General features: G+C 45.4%; 4 protein-coding genes across 17 annotated transcripts in view; 1 reads left to right on the top strand and 3 right to left on the bottom strand.

Annotated features, from left to right (window-relative positions):
* Window positions 1-285: 285 nt before the first annotated feature.
* On the bottom strand, window positions 286-3,368 carry LOC6617218. The gene is made up of 3 exons (XM_002041509.2): window positions 3,127-3,368; window positions 2,150-3,047; window positions 286-2,029 (listed from the first exon to the last, which is right to left on the bottom strand). The coding sequence occupies exons 1-3, from the start codon at window positions 3,244-3,246 to the stop codon at window positions 900-902; spliced, it is 2,148 nt and encodes a 715-aa protein (XP_002041545.1). The 5' UTR covers window positions 3,247-3,368; the 3' UTR covers window positions 286-899.
* Window positions 3,369-3,475: 107 nt separating this feature from the next.
* On the top strand, window positions 3,476-6,054 carry LOC6617217 (homeobox protein Mohawk). Of its 5 annotated transcripts, none has more exons than XM_032727739.1 (5): window positions 3,476-3,647; window positions 3,960-4,070; window positions 4,727-4,776; window positions 4,833-5,513; window positions 5,577-6,054. In XM_032727739.1, the coding sequence occupies exons 3-5, from the start codon at window positions 4,733-4,735 to the stop codon at window positions 5,746-5,748; spliced, it is 897 nt and encodes a 298-aa protein (XP_032583630.1). In that variant the 5' UTR covers window positions 3,476-3,647; window positions 3,960-4,070; window positions 4,727-4,732; the 3' UTR covers window positions 5,749-6,054. The 5 variants fall into 5 exon arrangements, with proteins under 5 accessions (XP_032583630.1, XP_032583632.1, XP_032583633.1 ...); XM_032727742.1 differs by lacking the exon at window positions 3,476-3,647 and having other exon boundaries at window positions 3,697-4,070; window positions 4,833-5,239; window positions 5,300-5,513; XM_032727741.1 differs by lacking the exon at window positions 3,960-4,070.
* LOC6617216 (39S ribosomal protein L10, mitochondrial) lies at window positions 6,008-7,027 on the bottom strand. Its single transcript, XM_002041507.2, has 2 exons — window positions 6,916-7,027; window positions 6,008-6,800 (listed from the first exon to the last, which is right to left on the bottom strand). Exons 1-2 carry the CDS (start codon window positions 6,935-6,937, stop codon window positions 6,076-6,078), a joined length of 747 nt encoding a protein of 248 aa, XP_002041543.1. The 5' UTR covers window positions 6,938-7,027; the 3' UTR covers window positions 6,008-6,075.
* A 519-nt stretch (window positions 7,028-7,546) lies between these two features.
* Window positions 7,547-23,570, bottom strand: part of LOC6617215 (protein split ends) — a 44,200-nt gene continuing 28,176 nt past the window's right edge. For 8 of the 10 annotated variants that reach the window (XM_032727729.1, XM_032727728.1, XM_032727733.1 and 5 more), the window contains 7 exons: window positions 11,246-23,357; window positions 11,081-11,184; window positions 10,840-10,920; window positions 10,506-10,701; window positions 10,133-10,432; window positions 9,747-10,066; window positions 7,547-9,655 (listed from right to left, as the gene is read on the bottom strand). In XM_032727729.1, coding sequence (XP_032583620.1) covers window positions 9,368-9,655; window positions 9,747-10,066; window positions 10,133-10,432; window positions 10,506-10,701; window positions 10,840-10,920; window positions 11,081-11,184; window positions 11,246-23,357 — 13,401 coding nt within the window. In that variant the 3' untranslated portion in view covers window positions 7,547-9,367. The remainder of the gene's footprint in view (window positions 9,656-9,746; window positions 10,067-10,132; window positions 10,433-10,505; window positions 10,702-10,839; window positions 10,921-11,080; window positions 11,185-11,245; window positions 23,358-23,570) is intronic. The other 2 variants (XM_032727731.1, XM_032727732.1) reach the window with 1 other exon arrangement.

Here is a 23,570-nt window from a genome sequence, read left to right as displayed (position 1 = left end):
AATAAATATATAAAAAATAAATTTTAAAAATTACATTAACATGCGATTTATTACTGAGCTCCCGGGTTTTCTTTACGTATTAAGGTAGCGTGGTCAAGTCTGCGATTCGTATGCCCTCAACGGAATTTTCAGCAAGGCATTGCCTTGATCCCCCACCACGTACCGTTCCGGGATATGGCCACCCGAATACAAATGGCGAGTCCAGTTCTTAGATGGATTAAGTGCGCTTATACTTCAACATTCCAAAACGTAGTATCCTCAAAAAAGCATATAAAAGCAATGTTCTTTATGTGTGAATTTTGGAGTTGTATTTAGACCTTTTTGCTATGCATTTGTAATGTACTTGTATACGGATGTATATTCACAGTAAGTAAACAAACTTAAAAAAAAGACAAAGGCGTGTTGAAGTCCGATAAAGCAAAGTGATACCTAAAATGTTTTGAGTTCACAGGCACGAGAACTAAACTCTTTATATATTTAGAGGTGATCGAATATAGGATGAGGGTGTTTTGGTTTTGGGGTGAGGGAGAAAACTTACAATAATTACAAAAAAGTACAAATATATAATATACAATATATAAATCAGTGTATCCGCTTGGCCCGCCTCGCTTAGCTTCGATGCGATAGTAAACTTTAAGTCTTATAGTCTAAGCTAACACTGCCCCAATGTTTTGTTTACTAAAATATGATTTCTTACGGACGCTTGTGAGCGACTCGTGTTTAACACGGAGAAACAGTCAGATTCTCGATTGATCTTTTTTGTAACAGTGAGTTTATATGAACCGCAAATATAATCTAGTTAGGCAACCATCTTGAAGGGCAGCGTAATTTGCGCATACTTTTCTGAGGGCTATTGGCTTTGTTTTTTCCAGGTGTCCATCGATTTTATTCCACTTGAATTAGTGGAACTGAAGAAAGAGGGAGCGTTCGCAGGCCTCCTCAAGCAAAGCTTGCTGTTTAACCTTCTCCTCGGGAGTGAGCTCTTTCACCAATTCGTCGAAGCCATCGTCCGAGTAAGTAGTTTCCTCATCTACCATGCCCCCATCAATCTCTTCACCAGCGGCTGCTGGCAAGAGTGGCTCGCCTATGATGCTACGTATATCATTGGGCAACGTTTCAGAGGCCTTGAGCTGCAGATAGATACCCTCAGCTACCTGCAAGGTTTTTTGAACATCTATGTTTCCAGACAGTTCGTTTACATGCTTGAGGATTTCTGTGAACTCATACTGGCTATCGATAATCACTCTAGTCTCTTGATCGAGGATGGCCACCGAGAACAGTAGGTGGAAGTTGGGGCAGGGTAGCCGAGTCCACAGACATTCCCATAACTTCAAAACGTCTTCGTTGTTAAGCTCCCGCTTGTACCAAACCAAGAGCCATCTGAAGCAGAAGTACATGTTGTCTGAGTCGTGGGATCTCATGTAGTTAAATAGCGGGGCATTGGCAAATTCAATGAGGCGACGTATCTGCGCGAACTGCGTCTTCATGCCCGCCTGGTCTATGTCAAAGTTGGTGAACACCAGCTCCATGAAGCCCACAAAGCACCAGAAGGTGTCCACCTCGTTTACCTGGATCTCCAAAATGGGCGCAAGCAGATCGGACATACCCTGAACATAACCAAGATCAAAGTTATACATCACGTATGTCATAAGGATACCCTGGAGAAGGGTTAGATTGGGATTATCCTCTCCGGCAAAAAATTGCAAAGAGCGATCTGTGCGTTTCACATCTTTTTCAATCTGGCACTTGCGCTCTCGGTAGCCACAGAAATTCGCCTCCTGGGTCGTAGTCATAGCCAGCCACTGGGCCTTCATGTTGTAGTACTCAATAGACTTTTGCTTACGGCGCTCGATCCGCTCCACATGAGTATCAGACCAAAGGTAGTAATTGAGAAGGAACTTCCAAACCTCTGGCCGCAGGCTCTGCACGACGCCGCCGCGGAAGATGAGCTCCTTGATTCGGGCGCTATCGGAAATTCGGCCGTCGGGCGTCTGAAACTCCAGCCACTGCGTCTCGGTTAGGGGAGGACCTGTCAAATAAAAATTATCAATAAACTTAAGTTCGGAACCCTAACAATTATTTCAATTAGTAAATTCTTAAGCTTTTTTAAGTGGCAAGAACTCTCTTTTAAGAATTAATATCAACCCACCTCTCTCCACCCGCTGGCGATCAGGCAAGTTGTTAACTATTTTTTCGTCCTGGGCATTAAGAGTTTCCAGCTCGCTGTCGGCGGGAGACTTCTCTGCACTGCCCTCACGACTCTGTCCGTTTGAGGAACAGGCACTATTGGTGCTGCCACTTAGCCCAATAATTTGATAATTGTCCGGTGAAGTCTGCCGATCGCCAGAAATCAAGACTCCCGGCCTAGATTTGGGTGAGCGCTGGAACGGAGGCTGTACGTAATCGGGAATGTTGCCCAGGAATCCGGCCAGCTTGTTGGGCAGCCAGCTCTCACGTGGCAAATGGCTTGCCTTAATCTGGCCAATGTCAAGTTCAGCAAACGTCTTTTTCAATTTTTGGTTCTCGGTGGTCAATATGGCATACTCCTCCCCACCGCTGCGACTAGTCTCGGCGTTCTCGATTAGATGCTGATCGCGCATGGAGCGCACAAATAGGTCTGCGTTTCCATGCTGGAAAAAGAACTCGCTGTGGACGCCATTAGCCCCTTTCCGCATAAAACGGATCGTCTGTCCGCGATGGCGCACCTCTACGGAAGACAAGTCTTCCAGTTGGGCACGCATGATTCGCGAACGGGTGGTCGCTCCACCGCTCGGTTCAATGGGTCTAGTGTTGAAGGCACGGCACTCGGAGGTGGTGCGTGTTCGCCCGGAAATCCTGTCTACCAGCGCCCAGTCGCCCTGATCCTGGCTGTCGTCCGCAATCATGATACTGTCATTGGGCTGCCACTCCAGCAACAGCCTCCTGCGAGGCATTTCCGCGAGGGATCGCGAATATTCCACCAGGGAGAGGGAGCCGCTGGTGTTCAGATCCGCAATGTGCTCCGCACTAGCTTTCTTCAGAAGCACGCCGTCGTGGGTGAAGAGGATCTTTGGATCGTGTAACGGAATAACATTATGGCAGTAAGGAAGGAATATCCATGAGTCAAATGAAAAACGAGACACTTACGTTTCCCGTTCCCTGCTGAGGCAGATTCTGCACGTCCTCCTCCACAGAAGACAACTGCGACTCGCTAAAAACGCCCAGCTGCACCTGGTGACAGCGGTCATATCGCACCGATTCGTCCATGGCTGCCGGCGATTAGGTCTTCTTGTATTATAGTTCTACTTAGCCTGTGCTATTACGTTTCAGATATAAACAATTGTCCCACGGAAGGTGCTAAATTTTACATGTCAGCGTTTTGTTTGGGGGTATTTTATCAACGAGGTAAAAATGGCCACATTCCTTGACTTTTTTCCATCGGTGTGGCAGCCTTAGTTCACAAGAAGTCTGGCAGCCAAATTAGTCAATTGCTATCAGAATTGCAAACTGCTAATAGGCAATATTTCATCGTGTTTCCGTTTTCGCAGCATCAAGAATGCAGATGAACGTCATTGTGACTCAAAAATGTTGTATCTCGTTAAGGGTATAAGGGTATAAGGGGCCATGCGAACAAAAAATGTCGTAACTCTAGAATTCCTCGAAACGGCGTAAGTTTTCTCTGCTTCTCTAGTCTGCCTGCAGTTCCATTCATAATTAGTTTGTATAAAAACTAGTAATGATTTTATATTGTCCGCCGACCCCACATAATCACTTCATAACATTTCCAATCGAGAGTGAAAGTAATTCGTAGAACAACAGAGCACGATCAATTTAGTTTCTCTCGACTCTCTTCGATTTCACCGAGAACAGAGATCATTTTAAAATAAGCAAACATATCTAGTTGTATTTTGTAAATAGGTTAAATGAATCTGTCTTGTTTGATAATGATCTGCGTTTCCTCTTCGGGGTGTTTTGAAAAGTTTTCTCAGAGTTTAGTTCGCCCGAGAGCGTCGGACAAAGCACAAGCACTCGACAATTTTAAAATTATAAAATATAATGAAACATAATCGGAAAATATAAGCCAAATACAGGTGGGTTAAGAACATTTTGGAGCTAAGCAATAAAAAAATAGCTTAGATTTTCAAAGCGTCTGAAATATGTATACGTTATTCCAATTTTAATTCGGTGCGGAAAAACAAGTCCATAACGTTAAGTTCGAGTTATATAATTAATGTTAACAAAATGACCTAAGAATGTCAACAAATGCGATGCATCTTCTACGTAATTGGACCGAGAGTTTCCAGACATCAATAATGTAGTAACTTTATATCTTAACATATATGAGTTTTGTCACTATTTGTCATTATCATTATTTTTTTTTTTGCGGATTTTATCAACGAATGAACAACATGAACAACAACCTTAATGCGAGCAGATTTGGGCAAAATAAAGTCCCTTAACAGATTTCTACTTCTGTTACGAGAAGTAAAATACTCTCTTGGTGGCTGTGTCACCATCTGGCTCTCGAACTCTCCTGCTATGAGATTGGGCAAACAAAAATATTTATTTCGTTATTTTGAGAGCAAGAAAATATCCACAGAGCCAAAAAACATGAAAATCGGCGCGCCAGAAATAGCACCACCCACTGAAAGTTCAAAAACTAAATTGACTTACACAGTATTTTTAACAGAGATAGCGATGTGTGTGATTGTGTGTCAGTTCATTAAATTACTTTCCTCGTTTTTAGAACCTCATGGACAAGTCAACGCGGCCAAAACGAAATCGTCGACATAGCAGGTAAGATTTAAAAAAATTGTCTTCGCATGTAGTTATTCTTTTTGCGTGTTTTCCAGGCGAGCCTGGCCACCGGAGGAGGAGCTGCATCCAGCATCCCGAGCCACAAAGAGATTATTTACTCCCGACATTAAGAGGATGCTAAAAGACTGGTTAATTCGTCGCCGGGAGAATCCCTATCCTAGCAGGGAGGAGAAAAAACAACTTGCTGCAGAGAGTGGACTTACTTACACTCAGATTTGCAATTGGTTCGCGAACTGGCGAAGAAAGCTTAAAAACTCGGAGAGAGAGAAAGCCAAGAAATCCTGGGGCCATCTGATCAAAAATTACAACCACAATGCAAGGGGTAATGTGGAACAATTTAGCATCTCGTCGGAGGATAGCATTTGGGAGGAGGAGATGCACTCATGTCCTGGGGAGGATGACGAAGGCGACGATAATGACGAGTTTTCCAGCCACAGTACTGGTAGCGATGGCAATGCCAATAATGAATCTTCATCCCCGTACAAGCCGATATTGTTTTTAGGATCTGCAGATCAGACCGAGCGAATACCCATTTTATCAGCGCAAACAGGGGGCAGGGCCAAGTACAAGCATCAGATGATGGAAAAGTATCTACGAGATAGTTCCCCGGCGAAAACGACCAGTCAACAGGGTACGCAACTCAACAAGTGGTTGGAAAGTGCAGCAAAGTTCACACCGGACAGGAACAATTATCACATCGAGTGGAATATGACCAGGTACGGCAATTCGGGGCTGGTATGGTGAATTCTGATAAATAAAAATCGATTCACTTTAGGCAGAAAGCTAGCAGCAATAGCAGTTGTGGACAAGCGATCTTTACCACAGATGTGTCTGGGGCTGGTCGTGGTGGACGCTGGATGCTTCATCATAAGGACGAATTGGAAGCGGCAGAGGCCTTGGCCAACCTCGCCTTCAACTGCAGGCAGCGCTGGCACCATATCTAAAGACTGAAGACTCCGGAACTGACGCCATCATTCCAGCAGAAGTTTCAGGCCCCGCTAAAAAGTGCAATCTAGTCAAGTGGGCTTCTTCTGGTTTTCATTTTCGAACTTTACAGTACAATAATCACACGTTACAGGATTTTCTTCGAGTTAAAAACCTTTTAGACCAACACTCATTTAAATTATGTGATAAATTAAGTAGATCATATTCATGTAAACATGAAAACCAGGTTTCGCCGAGAGTTAGCAATTACAATTACTACAGCTAGTTTAGAGTGAAAAACAATTATATAATTTTTGATTTCTTGTTATTTAACAAACTTGACTTTTTGGACTTCTACGTGGACTCTGGCGTTTCCTCATTCATCTGGTTTTTAGCATGGACATCAAGGACTTGCACAAAACTGTTCTGATGCGCCTGCAGTTGCTGAATAAGGTGGCCAGGTGCTTGACTAAGGGTCTGGACAAGTTGTGCCTGGGCCGCATGCAGGCTGGGCATTTGGGCGTAGGCCACAAGCTCGTTCCTACTCAGCATAGTCTCCTCCACGATGCCTCCCAGCAGGACCATTTGCGGTACCCTGCGAACGATTCGTAGCAGTGCGGCAGTCTTTTCCGGGTTCGGCGAGAAGACGATGCAGTGATTGGAGTGGAACAGGGGCACAATCGCTTCGTAACGAGTATTCTTCACCGCCTGTTCGATGATTTTGCTGCCGTAGGACTTGAGGTGCAGGTTCTGCTTGTGAAGCTGAACGCGCACGCGGAATATGTCATCGGCGGTTATAGAACTTAAGTGAAAGAAGGCCACCAGTCGGGAATGATCCAGCCAATTGCGCACCTCTCGTGCGATGATTTCGTTGTATGGATTCTCCTGCTGCTGTTGCGTACGCTCCGCACGCGTTTTGAAGCAGCTCTTAGCTTTTGGGAGCTCCGGATGTTTCGGCTGGGTGACTGCGACTACCCGGGCACGCTCGTAATGCGGTGCTTTCGGCCGCTGTATATTGATCTTACCCCTAAAGCGAAGAAATTGTAGCGCAGGAGTACTGCTCTTGGCCAGGGGAAGGCCTAAAATCATTTACAAATCAGTAAAAGCTTGTACATAGATGTTGCATGTTACACAACAATTGTCTTGAGCCAGGCCAAGTCCAAATTGACAACCTCTATAATCCGCGCAACTTACTTCTTTGTATCAGGGTCGTCATGCTATAGAACTGTTTTAAAGTTTCTAATCTCTAAAACTAGGAACTTCTCCTTATTTAACTTTATCTCTACTAAGACGATGTTTATTCATTCCTATCGATAGCCAGATATTTGGTTTCATCGATATTTCGCCGGTTGGCGTTGCCACCTTGCTTCGGTTAAAATATTTTTTAGCTTGAAGATAAGATTAAAAATAAAATAAATAGTCACTAGATTGTTTGATCAAATATTACAATTTTAATCATGTGTGGAGGACTATTTATTTGAAGCCTATAAGGTTCTCACACGATATAGGAAATATGCCGAGGGGAGAATAAGAAAACGAGTTAATTTTTTTGCTAATCCTGATTTGGACATGTGCTCCCGAAATCAACCAATTCCACACTGCTTAAGATTGATCAAAATAATCTCCAAAACAACACCCAAAACGAATGCATAGGTATAGAATTTATTTAATTACAGTTATAACATTAACATCTATATATATATATATGTATATATATAATGTATATATGTATGTATAAGTTGTATTTCGCTATGGGGTTCGATTTGGATTGACGGCCCGAGAAACCTATAGAATCTGGGATCGGAGAAAATAAAAACAAACCAAGTGTATGAAATAAGTGTAATTTAATCGTTTTCTTCAATGTAACTTAGGAAATAACTAAAAAGTCTCTTAAATCATACAACTTATACATTAACATTTGTTTAACAGCGCTTCTTCTTGAAAACGTGTTCCTTTTATTTTCTGAATTATTCACTTTTAAACTTCTTTTGTTTATCTGTTTCTTGGGGACCATTTATAGATCTGATCTCTCGTGTTCTTGTATCGTTAATTATGTTATATAATGTACAGATTTCTTTTTAGTTTAGTTTTAAAACATACAACTAAATACACGCTAAACACTAATTAAACTGTATTTACATTTTTTACTTGTTAGAGCCTAAATAATTTAAATATGTTACAGATGTATTTTTTTATTTTTTGTTTTTTTTTTCACTCGTGTGTTTTGCTTTTTATATTATTCCGGTTACATAATTTACAAGTCGTGTAAAATCTTACGTTTAAGTTTAGGGAGTGTTCAGAGAGGGTAGCATATAGATTTTTGCATTATTTTGTGAGTGGTATGTTTACGTGTTGGTTTTTTGTGGGGTGTCAGAATTATGGTATAAACATAATGGAGGATCCTGAAACTACCCAACATTGTACAAAGTTTCGCTCACAAAAACTAAAAAGTGGGAAATGGGAGATCGGAACACCTACATTTAGATTTAGACCAGGGCGTTGTAGTTAGGTTTGTGGCAGTGGTGAAGGTGTTAAAAAATTTAAATAAAAAACAAAAATTTTGTCGTCTTTTGCAAACAAAAGACCTACATCAAATCGAAAAACTATCGGATCTTTTAATAGAATAGAACTCTGGTGCAGAGTGAAATAAACACGAAGTGAAACGTGTCGGAGCTTTAAAATAATGAGCTTAACTTATTAATTATAATTAAATACGCGTCTAGATAAATAATCGTAGTATAATGTATGGGTGTGTATGTTATCGTAGGAAAAGCCTCTGGGCGCATCTTTAAACCTAATTGTGCTTAACAGCGTGGGCGAAAGTCCGGACTCATCTAAAGTTCTTTGGGTCTATGCTAGGCCCCGTATACTAGTTTTATATGCAGGCATTCCATAGAGCCAAGGAACCGATCTGTCAAAAAATAGTCTGTTGTTCAAAGGCGTAAACTTTGTATAACGTGGTGTAGTTACGTTTCTATCGAATTAGTCGAAAGTTATTCACCAATAAAAACTTAATCGTGTTAGGATTAGGATCGAATATTAATATTATGTACGGGTAGTAGTATGCATAGTACAGTAAACAGTTAATATGTTGTAAGCTTTCTGTAACATTTGTTTCAATTCAATTTGTATGTGTAGGGTTTTGTGTTTGTTTCCTTTTCTTTAAATAAGCAAAAATAAAACATTATTTCTTGAGATCAAACTTAACGATACTTTGCAAGCTTTTTCTTAAAGGTTTTTAATTACGGAGAGTTATATAATTAATTTAGACAAATATTTTGCTTTAAAATTGTCGGAATTTAAAGGGTTTTCTTTCGTTTTGTTTGAGTCTCTTGCGGATCTCTTTACACTTTTATGTGATCTTGGCCTCAATGTACTTTTGCATTCTTGCATTTATTTATTCAAACTTTAGTTTGCATGTTTCAGCTTGTTTACTGTTTTTTTGTTTTGTTTCGTTTTCTTTTGCTTTTTAAACTTTTGCTTGTTTAATCGCTATTTAAAATTACTTAAAATACTAGAAGAGCGTAACATGTTTTTGTTGGTTTCTTTATCTGGTTCCTCTCATGTTGTTGTATAAGCCAGTGAAGTTTAACATCTGGGTATATATTATCGTTCCAAGTCCGTGGGTTTGGTATTTATCAGTGGTTTAGACAGTGGCGATGACAATCAGGAGGTGTGCCAGCTCGGCTACGCGATTCTTAAGATCCGGAGCGGCGCGCTCTAGGTTTTCATTAGCAAAATCGCATGACGGAAATATGTGTACCACGTAGGCCGCTTGCTCACTTCCTGGAATGGGTATGTTCACGATGCCGGCTGCCATTTTCTGTTGCAAATAGGTAATGAAACCGGTCTGGAGGTTCCTTGAATGCTGTAGTACATCGGCGTGATCTCTTCCGCATGGCAAAGCCAACAGCATGCAATGTTCCTTGTCAACCTGGTTGTTTTAAGTAAATGATATTAGTGATGTTCACACCTTTAAATCCATACATCATGTAAAGAAACATGGTTTGTTTGTATATACATACCTGCATCTTCTTGGCTACTCCCTCCAGTTGTGTCTGCTCTAGTCGCATTCTTTGCGCAATCCTCAGCAACGGTGTATTAGTCTCTACCAAACTGGGAAGCGACGCTCTTGCCACATTAGGGTTTCCGTGCACAAAGTGCATTTGGACAGCGGCCTGATCTGTTTTAAGGGCCAGTAAGCCCTGCCACATTACCGGATATCGCTGCAGCAGAGTAACCAGCGAATCACCTGGGGGCGGTGCCATCGCTGGTGGTGCTTGCTGGGCGGCCAATTCCATGCCTGCAGGCAAAGCAGGTAGCAGATGTTCCTGCTGTTGTTTAACTGCGATTGTAAAGTCATTCGTTAGATATACTTTGTTACATTGGTTTGCGATCAGTAGATACTTACCGACAGCTGCAATCATAGACATGCGGTCCATCTCATCCAACTGCATATCCATTCCCTTGCCTGGATGATGGTGGCTTCCTGGCTGCACGCTCCCATCACGACCGATAAACGGACTTCCAGAGGAAACTGCAGGCATTTGTTGTGGCACCACCACACTAATGGTTGCAGTTGGGCGATGGGCCGGCGGTGGTTCCAGTTGTAAGGCACCACTCTCGTACAAGCCCCTTGATGCAATCTCGCTGAAATGGGCCGGAGGAATGCGGGTATTGTGTACGTAAACCTGAGCCATTTGGGGAGAGTCTGGAAGAAATAATGGGTTACAGGTTATTATAAGATTTAAGGAGTCAATAGGCTTAAAACTGTAAGAACGTACCAGCTGCAGTGCGATCCTGAGGACTCTGCAAACTGTGTGGAACTGCGATGGTCCTTGGAGGTCCACTACCGGGGCGTCGTAACTCTAGCGGCGGACTGCTGCCCATCTTGTCATCGTAGTCGCCACCTCGCATTAAATGATGCTGGTAGAGCATAAAATCCCTGGATGCAGTCACTCCTCGATACGTAGAATCGTTCTGAAAAAAAAAAACGAGTGGCAGAAAATTTTTTTGTAAGTAAATGTTTTAATTGAAGTTATTAATTAATATGACTACTCGAAGAAGTTAATTTGGTTACGCTACATGAAAGCTCCGCAAGTAAAACTTGTGTATTACCGGTGTTATGGGCGAAGCCTGCTGATGAGCTGGAGGCGGACTCTGGGTTCGCCGTCCACTGACATAAGCACCCAGGTCATGCTGAATCCAAAGTTAGCAATTCAATTGTAAAATAATTTAATGGTTAGTAAAGAACTCAATTTTAATTTTAAAGGTTAGCCATAATTAAGTTTAAATAAAGATACATTTTAAAGACATATGTAGCTCGCTTAAATTAAAAGTATTATTCGTTGTTACTTACCAGACTGGCGTCAAAAGGTGGTACTCCAGAAATGCCGGGTGGTAAAACTAATGGAGATACTCTCGGCTGGCTCTGCGGGCTTATGTTTGGGATGGCTGTGCGTCCTGTAAAGATTTTAAAGTTAGCTATGGCCGTAAGGAACAATATGAATATTCTGCAACTTACCAGCTACTGGTACCACTGAATTGACCTGCTGCTGGGCTGATTTCAAGACTGCAGCTGATACCGGTGGTGGACTGCCCACACTTCCTGGAATAATCTGTCCAGACTGCAGTCCGTGCAGTACGGGATTTGGCTTTCCAGGCGGCGGTGAAGGGTTCAGTTGATGCTGCTGAGGCTGCAGATGTGCTGGTAGTTTCTGCTGCAGTAGCATGCCAGGATGATTAGGCATAATTATTCCATGAGGAGGCATTTGTACCTGAGCTCCCTTTTGCTGATTGTTTTGCTTATACAAATGCTGTTGTTGCTGCTGCTGAACGGCTGGCAAAGTTGGTGTCAAAACAGTGGGTGCATAGCTATAGTTCGGCTTAGTCAACTGCAGGTGAGGGCCTGTTGATGAAGTTGGTGGAAGCTGCTGTTGTTGCGGCTGAGGCACCACCGACGCCTTTGAGCTGACCACATGCAATATTTGCGGCGGGGCTGCTGATGCCGCTTGCTTGATCACCATCGTTTGCGGCTGCTGCTGCTGTGGACTTATAGCAGATCCTGGCCCCAATTGTTGCTGCTGGCTAGGAATTCTTGGAGAGTGCGGAGAGTGTGCTGCTGGTGGCGGCACGTTGACCTGAAGATGTTGTTGCTGCTGCAGATGACGTGCAATGATCTGGGGCTGTACTAGTTGTTGATTTCCTGCAGTATCCGTGAGCAACATGTGACCGGAATGCGGTGCGTGCTGTGGTGGTTGACCTACTGCTTGCTTTGTGGGCGTCAATTGCTGCTGGATATTCTTTTCTCTATTCAGGACGTGAGCTTTAAGTGGTTGAGGTGGCCTAACAGTGCTATGCTGCGCATGCTGCAGCACAGTGGGCAGGGGATTCTGCTGTAGGATGATGGGTTGTTTTGGTTGAGCCACAATTTGCGGTTGTTGCTGCTGAATAACCTGCGAGGCGTTTCCTTTCACCAGAACACTTACAGGTTTATTCAACAAAGCGGCTGCCGAGGTCTCAAGTTGTACCGATTTTCCTAAGGCTGTAATAGGATTTGGAAGTCCTGACGGAATCAGAGTAGTATTTATCTGTAAATTAGCTTGTTGTTGTGGTGGTTGCTGCGGATGTTGCTGCTGCTGCTGCTGTAGCTGCGGGGTAGGACCTGCTTGACCGTCTTCATTGCTGCTGTTGGCAGGTGCAGCAGCGGTAGCTGCTGGAAGATTACCCTCTTTGCCCTGGGGCATTCCAGCGGTGATGACTCCAGTAACGGGATCAACTAGAGCCTTGCTGACCGCATCCGCAACCCCACCAGTTATCTTTTGAGTAGCAGGAGCCGCTGTCTGATGCATCGGAAGCCCCCCGCTCGGAATGGATGAGTTGATGGCCTGGTAAGATTCTATCTCTGCTGCCGCAATGGCTTTTTTCTTGGGATGTTGAGGCATTGTAGGTTTGACGGGGACCATGGCTGGCACAGGAACGGTAACCGGGACAGCTACACTAACAGGCGCTGGTGTCGAAATTGGTGCCACAACTGATACCGGTTCCACTTCTTTAGCATCTAATTGGGGCACATGCGACTCCACACCAGCTCCTTCTGGTGGTGCCAAATGACTGGCGCCAACAGTTGCATTAGACGCAGTAACTTCTTCAATCAAGTTTGCTGTTTGTTCACCGATTGTTTTTCTGTCCTTGGAACGCCTTGGACGACCCACTGCATTAATGATCTGTACCGCATCCGTCTTTTTGGCTTGAGCATTCCTGCCAGAACGTCGTGGTGGAGTTTGTGCACCTTTCGGCAAATGTGGTCCTGTTCCAGTTGGCGTGTTGGTATTTCGCACCACATCTTCAATTATATCGTCTACTGTGCTGCGATCCTCCTTTTCTTGTAGACGGCGAGATTTGCGTGTGTTACAAGACTCGGAGTTGTCTCCTCCGATTGGATCAATATTTGATGAAACCTCCGACTGCTGCTGTTGTTGCTGCTGAATTGTTTGCTCCATTTCACTAATATTCTTAATCGAGGGTTGCGTTTTATTAATGGTAAGGATAAGTCGTGGTCGTTGGTCCTCAGCAATGGGGGCAACAGATGAGATTGTCTTGGGCTTGTGCTCTTCACCACCGTCTTCATGGAACTCGTAGATATCCTGACCAGTTCCTACTTGACTTGCGACTTGGTTTTGTTCTTGAGCCTGAGTCAGGGCTTGATTCCTCGCCTTTTTCTCTGCAGCTGTCAAAACAGAGCTGGTAGGAATAGGAGTTGGCAGTGGAGTCGAAGATGTAGCCGACGTCACCATTTCCAATCCCTTTCGCTGAATATCGAGCTGCTGCTGCTGAAGTTGCTGTTGCTGTAGTAGTAGATTCCTTGGAGGACGTCCTTTCCTGCCTCTGGTTACAGGAGCTGTTACAGGTTTTCTTAGCCTGGTTTGAACCCCATTGTCACCCGGTTGCACTACCAATGAATCCACTCCAGGCGGCGCAGCTGTTACCGAGTTAAGGGGGAATCCTCCCACTTTCTTCGCTCCTCTTGGTTGGCGTCCTCTCTTAGCACTGCCTCCCCTTCCTGGAGGTCTCCCAACAGTGGGTATAGGTGGCTTTGCAGGCGGCAACTGCCTGGTCTCAGTTTCGTCCTCTGTATCATGATCGTTTGAGCTGTTCACACTGATAGAAGTAGTTGGAAGAGCAGTCTCTTGGGCCATAGAATGATTCCCAGGTTGCGGATTCAGAATAGGAGCCGGTCCAATTGCCTGCATTTCCGCTGTTCGCTTTCCATCCTTATTAGCCAATGGAGTGTCTAATTTCTTAATGACACTGTCTATATTTACCTCCTTAGCTGACCAGTAATCGCTGTCAACTTCCTTGGAGTCCTGTTCGATCAACTCATCTTGCTTGGGCTGCGAAATCTTAATTAGATTCTCCTCCGTTAAAAGAGAGGCAGCCGTATTCGCCGATATTACCGCCAAACCTGTTGTAGGAGTGGGTGTGCGAATCACCGAAACACTTTCCGATGTTTTCAGGGCTGACATAGGTTGTGTTGGTTCTACTTGACCAGGTGGAGTGCTATCCTTCCCCTGGTTTTGAGGATAGTGTATGGCATTACCTTGGGCTTGTGGTGGTGGAACTTGATTTTGTGCAACAATGTGTTGTTGGACAATTAATTTCGGTGTATTTTGTATCACATTGAGAGGCGTTTGAAGGGGAAGATTTGCTCCTGGCGACGACAGCTGCTTCTGATGTGGATGACCAGACGACGATTGCTGGTGTGGCAATTGTTGCTGTTGGTTTGGCTGCGAATGAGATCCAACTCGTGTTAACATGGCGGGAGGCTGGGCACCCTGATTAACAGAAACCAAAGTATTGGGTTTGCAAGGTGAACTGTGGGGCAATTGTTGAGGATGTTGCTGCTGAGGCACACTTCGCGCTGGAAGCTGGGAATTATGTTGTTGAGATGCAAAAATCGACGGAGGACCTCCCAAATGGCCGACTCCTTGAGGCGACTTTTGCTGTTGCTGCGGTCCATGAATTTGCTGCAGCTTTTGTATTTGCTGCAGTTGCTGTTGCTGAGCCTGATGCTGTTGGTTCAACTGCTGCTGCGATTGATGTTGCTGTTGGGATAGGTGTTGTTGTGTCTGATTTTGTTGCTGGACCTGTTGTTGCTGTTGGGATTGATGTTGCTGAATCTGTTGATTAAACTGCTGCTGAGCTTGATGTTGTTTCTGAGTCGGATGTTGTTGGGCATGAAGTTGTTGATTCAAATGTTGCTGGTTGTGATGTTGCTGCTGCTGCGCTTGTTGGTGCTGCTGAGCTTGATGTTGCTGATGCATTTGGTGTTGCGGGGCTGATGTTAATTGTTGCGACTGACCGTGAAGTTGTTGCTGCTGCATGTGTTGCTGTCGTTGTATCATTTGCTGATGCATAAACTGCTGCATGTGCTGCTGGTGCTGATGTGTAGTCATCTTGGCTATCACCTGTGGCTGCTGCAGATTCTGATGGGCATTGACATGAACGTTCTTATGCGGCGGAAGGCTGCCCAAGGGAGGCGAGCTAGCCATCTGCGATTGGGTTGCCTGTTGTGGCTGTACGGTAACCACTTTACTTATGATCGTCGGATGATGTGGAACCTGTATCGGTGTCATCTTTTGTAGCGGAATAGTCATTAATTGCGGTGTCGTCTGCACCTCAGGCACAGATTTCGGCGAGGCTTGCTGTGGTACCTGCTGGTTTCTGGGTTGGTAACTGTTTACTTTGCTGGTGGTGGGCGAATTGCTGCTGGACAACACTCGAGTCGTGGGACTTGCCAATGGACTAATGTTGCTACTTTGAGGGCTGGTTATTAGCGCATGTTGCTGCTGTGTCTGCTGAACCTGTTGCTGGGGTGATGGTTGACTTACCATAGGACGCCCAACAGGACTCAGTTGACCCACCAGCCGACTTTGGGCTACACCACGACCTGGTGAATGAAGCGGACTGTGTGGGGATGGGGCCCGAATGCCAACCATATAAGTTCCAGGTTGTTGAGGATGATGTGACTGAGGAGACAACACCATTTGGGGGACCACAAAGTGAGGTGTTTGTTCTGGTATAGATATCGTTGGCGGTTGCATTATCAAGGATTGCGTCCGCATTGCTGGCTGAGGTGTAATCGGACCCTGCTTGGGAGTTGAAGCCTTCGGCATGGCATTCTGACTTGCAGTTGGACTTCCAAAGGATATGGATGCAGACGCTGAAGCTGTGGTAGATGAGGTGCTCGTGTTAGAACAACTGCTCATCACATTGGACAGATCCAGGTTGATCACGGAATTTGCATTTATGCCGCTACCCGTTGAGTGCGGTGCAGGCAGGACGGTCTGCACAGGTTGCACCAAAGGCTGTTGGAGTTTACTGATAGTTGGTGGTTCAATCTTAACAGGAGAAGAGGATAGGCCTGCGGGTACTGTTTTTGGCGTATCCAAAAATGGCAACTTAGTGATCACAGAAGGTTGCGGTGTGGACTCCTTGCTGTGCTTCGGCTGAGACTCTACGTTAGGTACGTCTATATTTGCGGTTTCTCTGGGAGTAGGACTGTTATTGCTAATTGATTTCTCCGGCGACGATGAGCTCTGCACAGTTTCATCAATCTTGAGACTAGGCCCACTACTATCCGCTTCGTCTGGGTTCTCTTCGGTGTCCGTATCAATCTGCAGATCCCTTTCTGACTGCGGAGTATCAGCCTTAATGTCCATCATATCTTCGTGCTTTAAACTTTGCACCGCCTTGTTGAGTTCTTCCGGATCCAACACCTCAACGACAGGTTCTGATTCAATTTCTCCCTCAGGATCGGGGTCTGGTTCAGCCTCTCTTTCGGGTTCCATTTCTGGTTCCTCCATAATGGACGCAGGCTCTCCGGCTGTTTCAATCGCTTTTGCAGCTAAAGCTGCCTCTTCATCCGGTTCTGCTATGACTAAAGTTGGTGTTTCCAATTCATTTACAGAGCTCATTTCATCCATGCCATCGAGGGAGTAGTCCGTCGTAGAGGAAGTGCCAAAACTTTCCCCCAACAGTGCGGATACGGCACTCTCAGTCTCCTCCTGAGAGATAGTCACGCGGGACTTGCTTTCCTCTAACTTATCCAACGGTTTAGTCGCACGTGGAGGGGATGGTACCGGAATTTTTGGCTCATCTAGTAAAGATGTTGAATTAAATTCTGCTGAAATGGATTGCACGGCCGATTCACTAATCCTATCGTCAAGCTGACCATCGAAACCGGGAATGAAGCTTTCCTTCTTCTTGCATTGAGCAGAAGCACTGGTAGGCGAATTATCTAATCCGGGGACTGCAGCCCCTGCTGCATTGACTCCCGCTGCTGTCGAAGATGTAGGAGTGGTAGCCAAAGCAGAAGAGGAACTCACTGTACCACTGCTTACAGGTGTTTCTGCAGACTGAGTGGATAGCATGGAACTGTTGGCTATGGTTGGAGTTTTGGGTATCGGACTAATTAGGCGGGGTTTTTCACGCGAGGGAGTGAGACCATCGTTTCCACGACTCGAGGGCGTTGTAGGTTTCGCTTTTGGGGTGTGCAACGCATCATCGTCATCGTCGCCTATAAGACATGGTAAACTAGGAGATGGCTTACAGACGGGTGGCGAAGAAATATGCTTGGCGTCCAATTGCAGGTCTGCATGCTTGCTAGCAGCTTGAACGTTGACAGTAAGCTTTCCAGGAGTAGGAGGTGCGGATGAAGTGGGAGTCACATTTGGCAGGGATTCCCTTCGCTGTTGTTGCAACAACTTTTCTTGCTTTTCCTCCCTAGACCGCTTCTTCTTTTTCTTCTTGTCTTTACTTTTATGCTGGTCCTGCTGCTCAGATTTGACACCCTGTTTAGTCATCTCCACTGAGTTGTTGTCTTCGTTATCAGAGAATCGGAATACATCTGCCATATCCGATCTATATGTGGCGGCCGTTGAAGGAGTGGCTTCTTCTGAAATCGGCTTGGTATCAAAGTCATTCATTAGTTGAGCCTCTAGAGCCCTCCCTGCTTCATCCATATCCACGCTGTTATCATCATCCACCTTAGTTTCAACTTTGGAAGATTTCTGGTGAATTTGATTTTGCTGTTCTCGTTGAGACTTTTCGCGTCTCTTTTTCTCGCGCTTCTCTCTCCGGTGTCTTTCCCTATCAGCATGAGAAGATGAGCTGCTGCCTCCCGAGAGGCGACTTCTCTCCAGCTGCTGTTGCTGCTCAGGCTCATGTACAGGTAATTGAATATGTGCTTCCTCATTTTTGCTGTTAGATGTGGAAGGTTCTTGTTTGTACGTTTGCAAAGCAGCTGAGACAATTGGACCAGTAGTAGACACGGAACTAGGTATAATGTCTTTATTAGTTTCCGCTTGCTCGGGAAACTGCGATTCTTCTTCATCGGAAATAATGCCAAAAATAAACTCCATTTTATCCTCTCCTCTTTTTGAAGTTTGGGCCGTCAAAGGCGCTGACGTTGGAGTGGCAGGCAAAGAAGGTGAGCTAGAAGGATGGGCTCCACCTGAGTTGTATATTTTGGTAGTGGAGGAACTATCCATGCTCTTCGATTTCTTTGACTTTTTTAGTCGATGCCGCTCTTCTTTCGTTAATTTTTCGGAACTTGTATCATTGGTGGTAGGCGAATTGGGAACAGTGGATTCCGTCATATTCCTAAGCTTCTCACGTTTCTTCTCCTTCCTTTCCTTGTGCTTTCTTCTTTCGCCGGCTGAAATCTCTAACGGCAGGGAAGCACACTCAGTTTTTAGATCATCAAAATTATCGAACTTCGTCTTGCACTCGGAGGATGAATGGACATCAAATATGGAGGGTGTTAACGGGGTCATCACCAAAGGAGTTTGAGTTGCCGAAGTATCCGCTGTGGAAGAGGATTTTAAACGTCGCTTGCTCTTTTTATGTTTTTTGCGAGTTTCTGGAGAGTACTCTTTAAGCTTTCCAGTATAGGTGTATGCAGAAGAATTATAGAAATCTCCAAGCTCTGTCTTTATTTCACGTTCCGTCTTCAGTTTCCTCTCCTCTATTGAGGAATTTGAATCATGTCGAGACTTGAACTTCTGTTCCTCGTCGGAAAGCTGTTCCCGCTTGATTTCCTGAGCAGGAGCTGTAGGATGCTCTTGTTTAATAGTCAAATCAGGAGCCGGCTGGGATTGAGACTCAGAATCAGATGCAATCCTGGTGGAGTTGGAGTTTCTTTTTCCAAAATGACTATGCTTCATCACATTTCTTCTTATTTCATCTTCGGAGCTGTCATCACCATCGCAAAGTCTTCTTAAATTCTGTTGCATCTGACGTACTCGGTTAGCATCAGCTAGGGTGCTTGCTTCCTGTTGATGCTGATCTCCGTGCTCTGCATCCGAATCGGAGGAAATTCGCCGTTGGTGGGTCTCCTCATCGTCATCATCATCGCTACTAGACAGTCCAGGATAACGACCATGGAAACTGCTACTACCACTATTTCGATGTTGTCGATCCTCGAATTCAGTGTCCGAGTCTCCATCATAGCTAGTAGAGCGCTTCTTTTTGGCGCGAGATTGCTTTAGCTGCGAGAACTTCGCCTTAATCTTTTTTTCCTCCGCCTGGCGTTGCATATTCTTGCAGCTCCTGGCTTTTACTTTGTCGTACATAGATACATTTGGACAATCATCCGGGATATCGAAAATGGAGTGCTTCTTGGAGGCATCATCTGTGTCGTCAGAGTCTGCGGAGCTCAACATCATTAGTTTGGTGCGAAGTGATTTAGATGAAGAATGATGCCCTTCATCAGATCCCCGTGATGACTTCCGCTCCACACTCCTCCTGTGGTGGTGATGATGGAGTTTTCCGCTCGAAGTATTAGTGGCTGCTGAGCTGAGCTCTCCAGCAGACCCACTTCCCGCAGCAGAGATTCTCCTGTGAGGATTATGCTGCTGTGGTGTATGCTCTTCATCTGTATTCGTGGATTCTGCCACCGAATGCCGCTTTTTTTCCCGATGGTGATGATGATCTCGCTTACTCTTATGTCTAGAAGATGAACTATTCGCATGACTACTAAAGTGCTCCCTCTCCTTTTCTCTTTTGGGTTGATGAGACTGTTGCTCCTCCTCACTTGTGTTTAAGTTATGCTTGGTTTGGGAAATGGGATCTACCACCACTTCAATGGAGGAGTTGGTTTCTATTGAGCTGGCACTGCCCTTTTGATGATGTTTATCTCGACGATGGTGATGTTTTGAGGACGAGGCGGAACTTCCTCCACAACCGTGGGGCCTTGAAATGTGTGAACTACTATTTTTATCTTCTTTGAAACTACTGCTTTTGTGTTCCTTGGAGTCCCGGCGATCATTTAATCTTTGATTACTGCTGTGAACTGAGATGTTCTGAGAGTTCTCTATTCTTATGCGCTTTACGTAATCCTCATGATGAATTTGATGACTCGATCCGCCGCATGCTCCACCACCTCCAGTACTGTGATTGCTTTCCTGCGAGCTAAGTCGTCGCTTATGCAGGCGCACTGGGGAATTTCTAGACAACTTTCTCGAGCGATCCTTTGGGGTGTTGTCTGAAGGAGTTGATGGGGATGCACCAGGAGTTCCTTGAGCAAGGGTGTCCATAGCATTTTCCTTGTTGTGTTGACAGTCGCTTGCGGTGAGACTACTTGTCTCGCCAGCAATATCCATTTTGCTTTTTTGGTATGAAGATAGCTCGCGCATCCTTCCCCCACGACCTTCTTGCTCAACATCCATAGCTCGGCGAGATTGTTCCTTCTCTCGATGCTCTCTTTCGCGTTGATCCTTTTCGCGGTGAAGTTCCTTTTCCCTTTGCTCCTTCTCACGGATTTCCTTTTCCCTCAAGTCTTTATCACGCAGCTCCTTCTCCCTGTTGTCTCTCTCTCTTTGTTCTTTTTCGCGCAGATCTTTTTCGCGAATTTCCTTTTCTTTTTGTTCCTTATCACGCTGCTCCTTTTCTCTAAGCTCTCGCTCTTCTCTTTCCTTTTTTTCACGATCCTCTTGGGTCTTCTTCTCCCGTTCTCTTTCTTTTTCCTCTTCTTTAGCTTTTCGGTCTTCTTTTTCTCTTTCCTCTTGCTGAGCCTTACGCTCCCTTTCCTCCCGTTCAACCTGCTTACGGAGATCCTTCTCTCGCTTTTCTTTTTCCTGACGCTCCTTCTTCTCTCTCTCGTGGCGCTGGTTCTTTTCAGCTTTGTCCGCCGTATCATCGGCCTCGCTGGAGTCGTCTTCAATGCGGGGAGTAGCTGACTTAGAGGACTGGGAGGTAGACGAGTTCTTTCTCTTGTCAGAGGACGTTGCATTTTTGTCAGACTTCTTGATTTTCTTGTCGCTTTCCGATCTATTGTTGTGCTTGCTGTGCAATTTTTCGTGGGTGCTGCTGACCTTTTTAGAGCTGGAACTCGAGGATTGGGATGTGGAGGTGCCACTTTTTTTTGTATGCTCTTCCTCAACAAAGGTCGCCTGTTGCGGCTTTTGTACGTGAATCGCTGCTGTGGCTAAGGAACTGTTACCGTTGGACGTTGATGATGAAATAGATGCAGATGTATCCACAGAAGCTGTTGCTGATTCCAAGGAAAAGTTAGTTGTGGCGCCTACGTTTGTACTACCTGGCACTGAAGCAGATTTCTGAAGCTGAACTCTCGCATGCGAAGACTGAGGACCATCTGGCACGCTTAAGCTCTTCGTTAGATTATTTCCAGAGCTCTGGCCAGTTAATCTAGATTGTTTTCCCATTTCTGGAAGAGGTGGAGGAGCAGGCTGTACAGCTGGAGGAGGCGCAGCGGTGTTCGGCAAAGGCGGGTGACTGGGAAACGGATACTGCAATCCTTTTGTGGGTCCCGAGTTCGCAGCTGGTGAGGATGAGGAGGCAGCAGTTCCCCCACTTAGTGCTGCACTTGCGGTTCCTGGTGCTGCAGGTTTGGTAAGTTGTCCCAGGCTTGCGGTGGTAACTCCTCCCACCGAAGGCGAGGGTGATGGGCTGTTGTAGGGCGACATCGAAGCTTGAGGAGAGTTCATGGGTGATAAACTACTTAGTCTTTGAAGCAATCCCGCAGATTTGCTACCTGTCGAGTTACCCAATCCACCACTGCAGTTTCCAATAATTGGAGTAGTCTTGGTCGCCGCGAGATTAGGCAAAGCAGGTGAGGTGTTTCCACTACATGGCCCTCCAGGATGTCGGGACACATTAGCGACCAGTGAAGATCCAGTAACGATATTGGAACTCGATCCCAATGCGAAATCAGAGCTGGATGGGTCGTACCATTGGTTTTTATTTAGCCGTTGAAAATCGTCATCAAAAACGCTTTTCTTGGCTAGCACAGATTTGACAATGTCCGAGGGCTGCAGCTCATCAATATCCAAAAACTTGTGCCGTGAATTGCTCGCTGAACTGGATACTGTTCCGCTGGAACTGTTGCTATTTCCGGATGCCGAGCTTGTCTGATGAGAATTTGGACCAGTACTCAAATTCATGTGCATAGAGAGTTGCCATGAAGGCGTGGCACTCGAGGGCGTATGACCGGAAATATGTTCTCTACTGCTTCCCCCAGACCATCGTTCATAGTTTTCCTCAAAGTTGCGCAGTCTTTCATCCAGTGAAGGACTCCCTCCGGCATTTTGGCCAGGTACATCCGAATCGCTGGAGTTGGAACTCAATGATCGTGGACGTGCTGGACTAGCCATCAAGCAAGTGTTAGAAGATGAGGATCCGTGCAATTGCTGCGACTGTTGTTGGTGATTATGTTGTTGGTTTTGGTGGTGTGAAGAGGAACGCCAATATCGAGAGGATGGGCTGGGCAGAAATGTGGATCCAGAACAGGAGCCCATTCCCTGACTGGCGTTAAGACTAGAGTTGTTAAGGGAGCATGCCGAGGAGGAAGCAGCTCCTACGCCCCCCAACCCTCCAGAAGATCCTCCTCCCAGTTGCTGCTGCAGATAGCTATTTCCTGCTCCTCCTCCTCCACTGCTTCTGGACTGCTGTTGTTGGAAGAAAAGAACTCCAAACTTTGGAAGGGGGAGCCACATCACATCCCTGTTTCTTTCCCGAACTCTTTCTCTGGGCGGAGGCAATCGACGTGGCTCTGTGGGCAGAACTTCAGGTCGCTCATCACACAGCGGCGTACCAGGGCGAGATCCATCCGCACTTTCGCCACCGCTGGCCTCGTGTGAGTGATGGGAATGTAGTTGATGTCCCCTGCCTCTGGAGACATGATGATGATAGTCATCCGCCGGAGTTAAACTACTTAACCCACCCAAACCAGATCCACTAGAACTATTAGTGGTTGAGGATGAGCTGGGTTGTTGCATAGTAGTGGTCACTCGCCTTCTCTTTGCTGCCGCCGAGGCATTCATCATGTGCTGTTGATCCATGCTGCTGGCTCCCACAATTCCGTGCCGGAAAGCCGAGGAACTAGAGAGTGCCGACAAAGCTCCCACATCGATGGACGGGCGACGGCAACTAAGCATCAGGGATTGGGGAGCCGAGGGCAGGTGGCCAGGGAACTTAATGCTTGGTGAACCACTTGGGGTCTCGGATACCCTTCGAATCTCGCTTTTGCGGTTTAGGGGATCGTGTATCACATCACAGTTGGACAGTAAAAGAGGGCTTGGTTTATTTATGCTGCTGTGCTCGCCAGTGGACTCCACCTAAATTAAAACGATATTACCAATAAGAAGTTGTTTTTGTTTTTTGAAAACTGTTCCGGTTATAATGCTTTAGCATACAGAAAATAAGAAAGAAAGCTGGATTTGGGAAATCCAAGTTTAGGTACATTACCCTTGCAGTAATTATTTACAACGTATGCACCGAAAATAATAACACTTTATGAATAAACTTTCTAGTTATTTTATATTATATTC

This window comes from Drosophila sechellia, chromosome 2L (assembly GCF_004382195.2).
Source record: "Drosophila sechellia strain sech25 chromosome 2L, ASM438219v1, whole genome shotgun sequence".
NCBI lineage: Eukaryota > Metazoa > Arthropoda > Insecta > Diptera > Drosophilidae > Drosophila > Drosophila sechellia.
This window is presented reverse-complemented; position numbering and strand designations above follow the sequence as displayed.

What these genes read in the sequence shown, in the direction of transcription:
- LOC6617218 (XM_002041509.2), bottom strand. Translation starts at nt 3,246, where the DNA reads ATGGACGAATCGGTGCGATATGACCGCTGTCACCAGGTGCAGCTGGGC. An exon ending in CTCAGCAGGGAACGGGAAAC is followed by an intron (nt 3,048 to 3,126) that starts GTAAGTGTCTCG and finishes CACGATCCAAAG; the next exon opens with ATCCTCTTCACCCACGACGG. An exon ending in TCGCCAGCGGGTGGAGAGAG is followed by an intron (nt 2,030 to 2,149) that starts GTGGGTTGATAT and finishes TTTATTTGACAG; the next exon opens with GTCCTCCCCTAACCGAGACG.
- LOC6617217 (XM_032727741.1), top strand. Translation starts at nt 4,733, where the DNA reads ATGGACAAGTCAACGCGGCCAAAACGAAATCGTCGACATAGCAG. An exon ending in CGAAATCGTCGACATAGCAG is followed by an intron (nt 4,777 to 4,832) that starts GTAAGATTTAAA and finishes CGTGTTTTCCAG; the next exon opens with GCGAGCCTGGCCACCGGAGG. An exon ending in ATCGAGTGGAATATGACCAG is followed by an intron (nt 5,514 to 5,576) that starts GTACGGCAATTC and finishes CACTTTAGGCAG; the next exon opens with AAAGCTAGCAGCAATAGCAG.
- LOC6617216 (XM_002041507.2), bottom strand. Translation starts at nt 6,937, where the DNA reads ATGACGACCCTGATACAAAGAA. An exon ending in GACGACCCTGATACAAAGAA is followed by an intron (nt 6,801 to 6,915) that starts GTAAGTTGCGCG and finishes AAATGATTTTAG; the next exon opens with GCCTTCCCCTGGCCAAGAGC.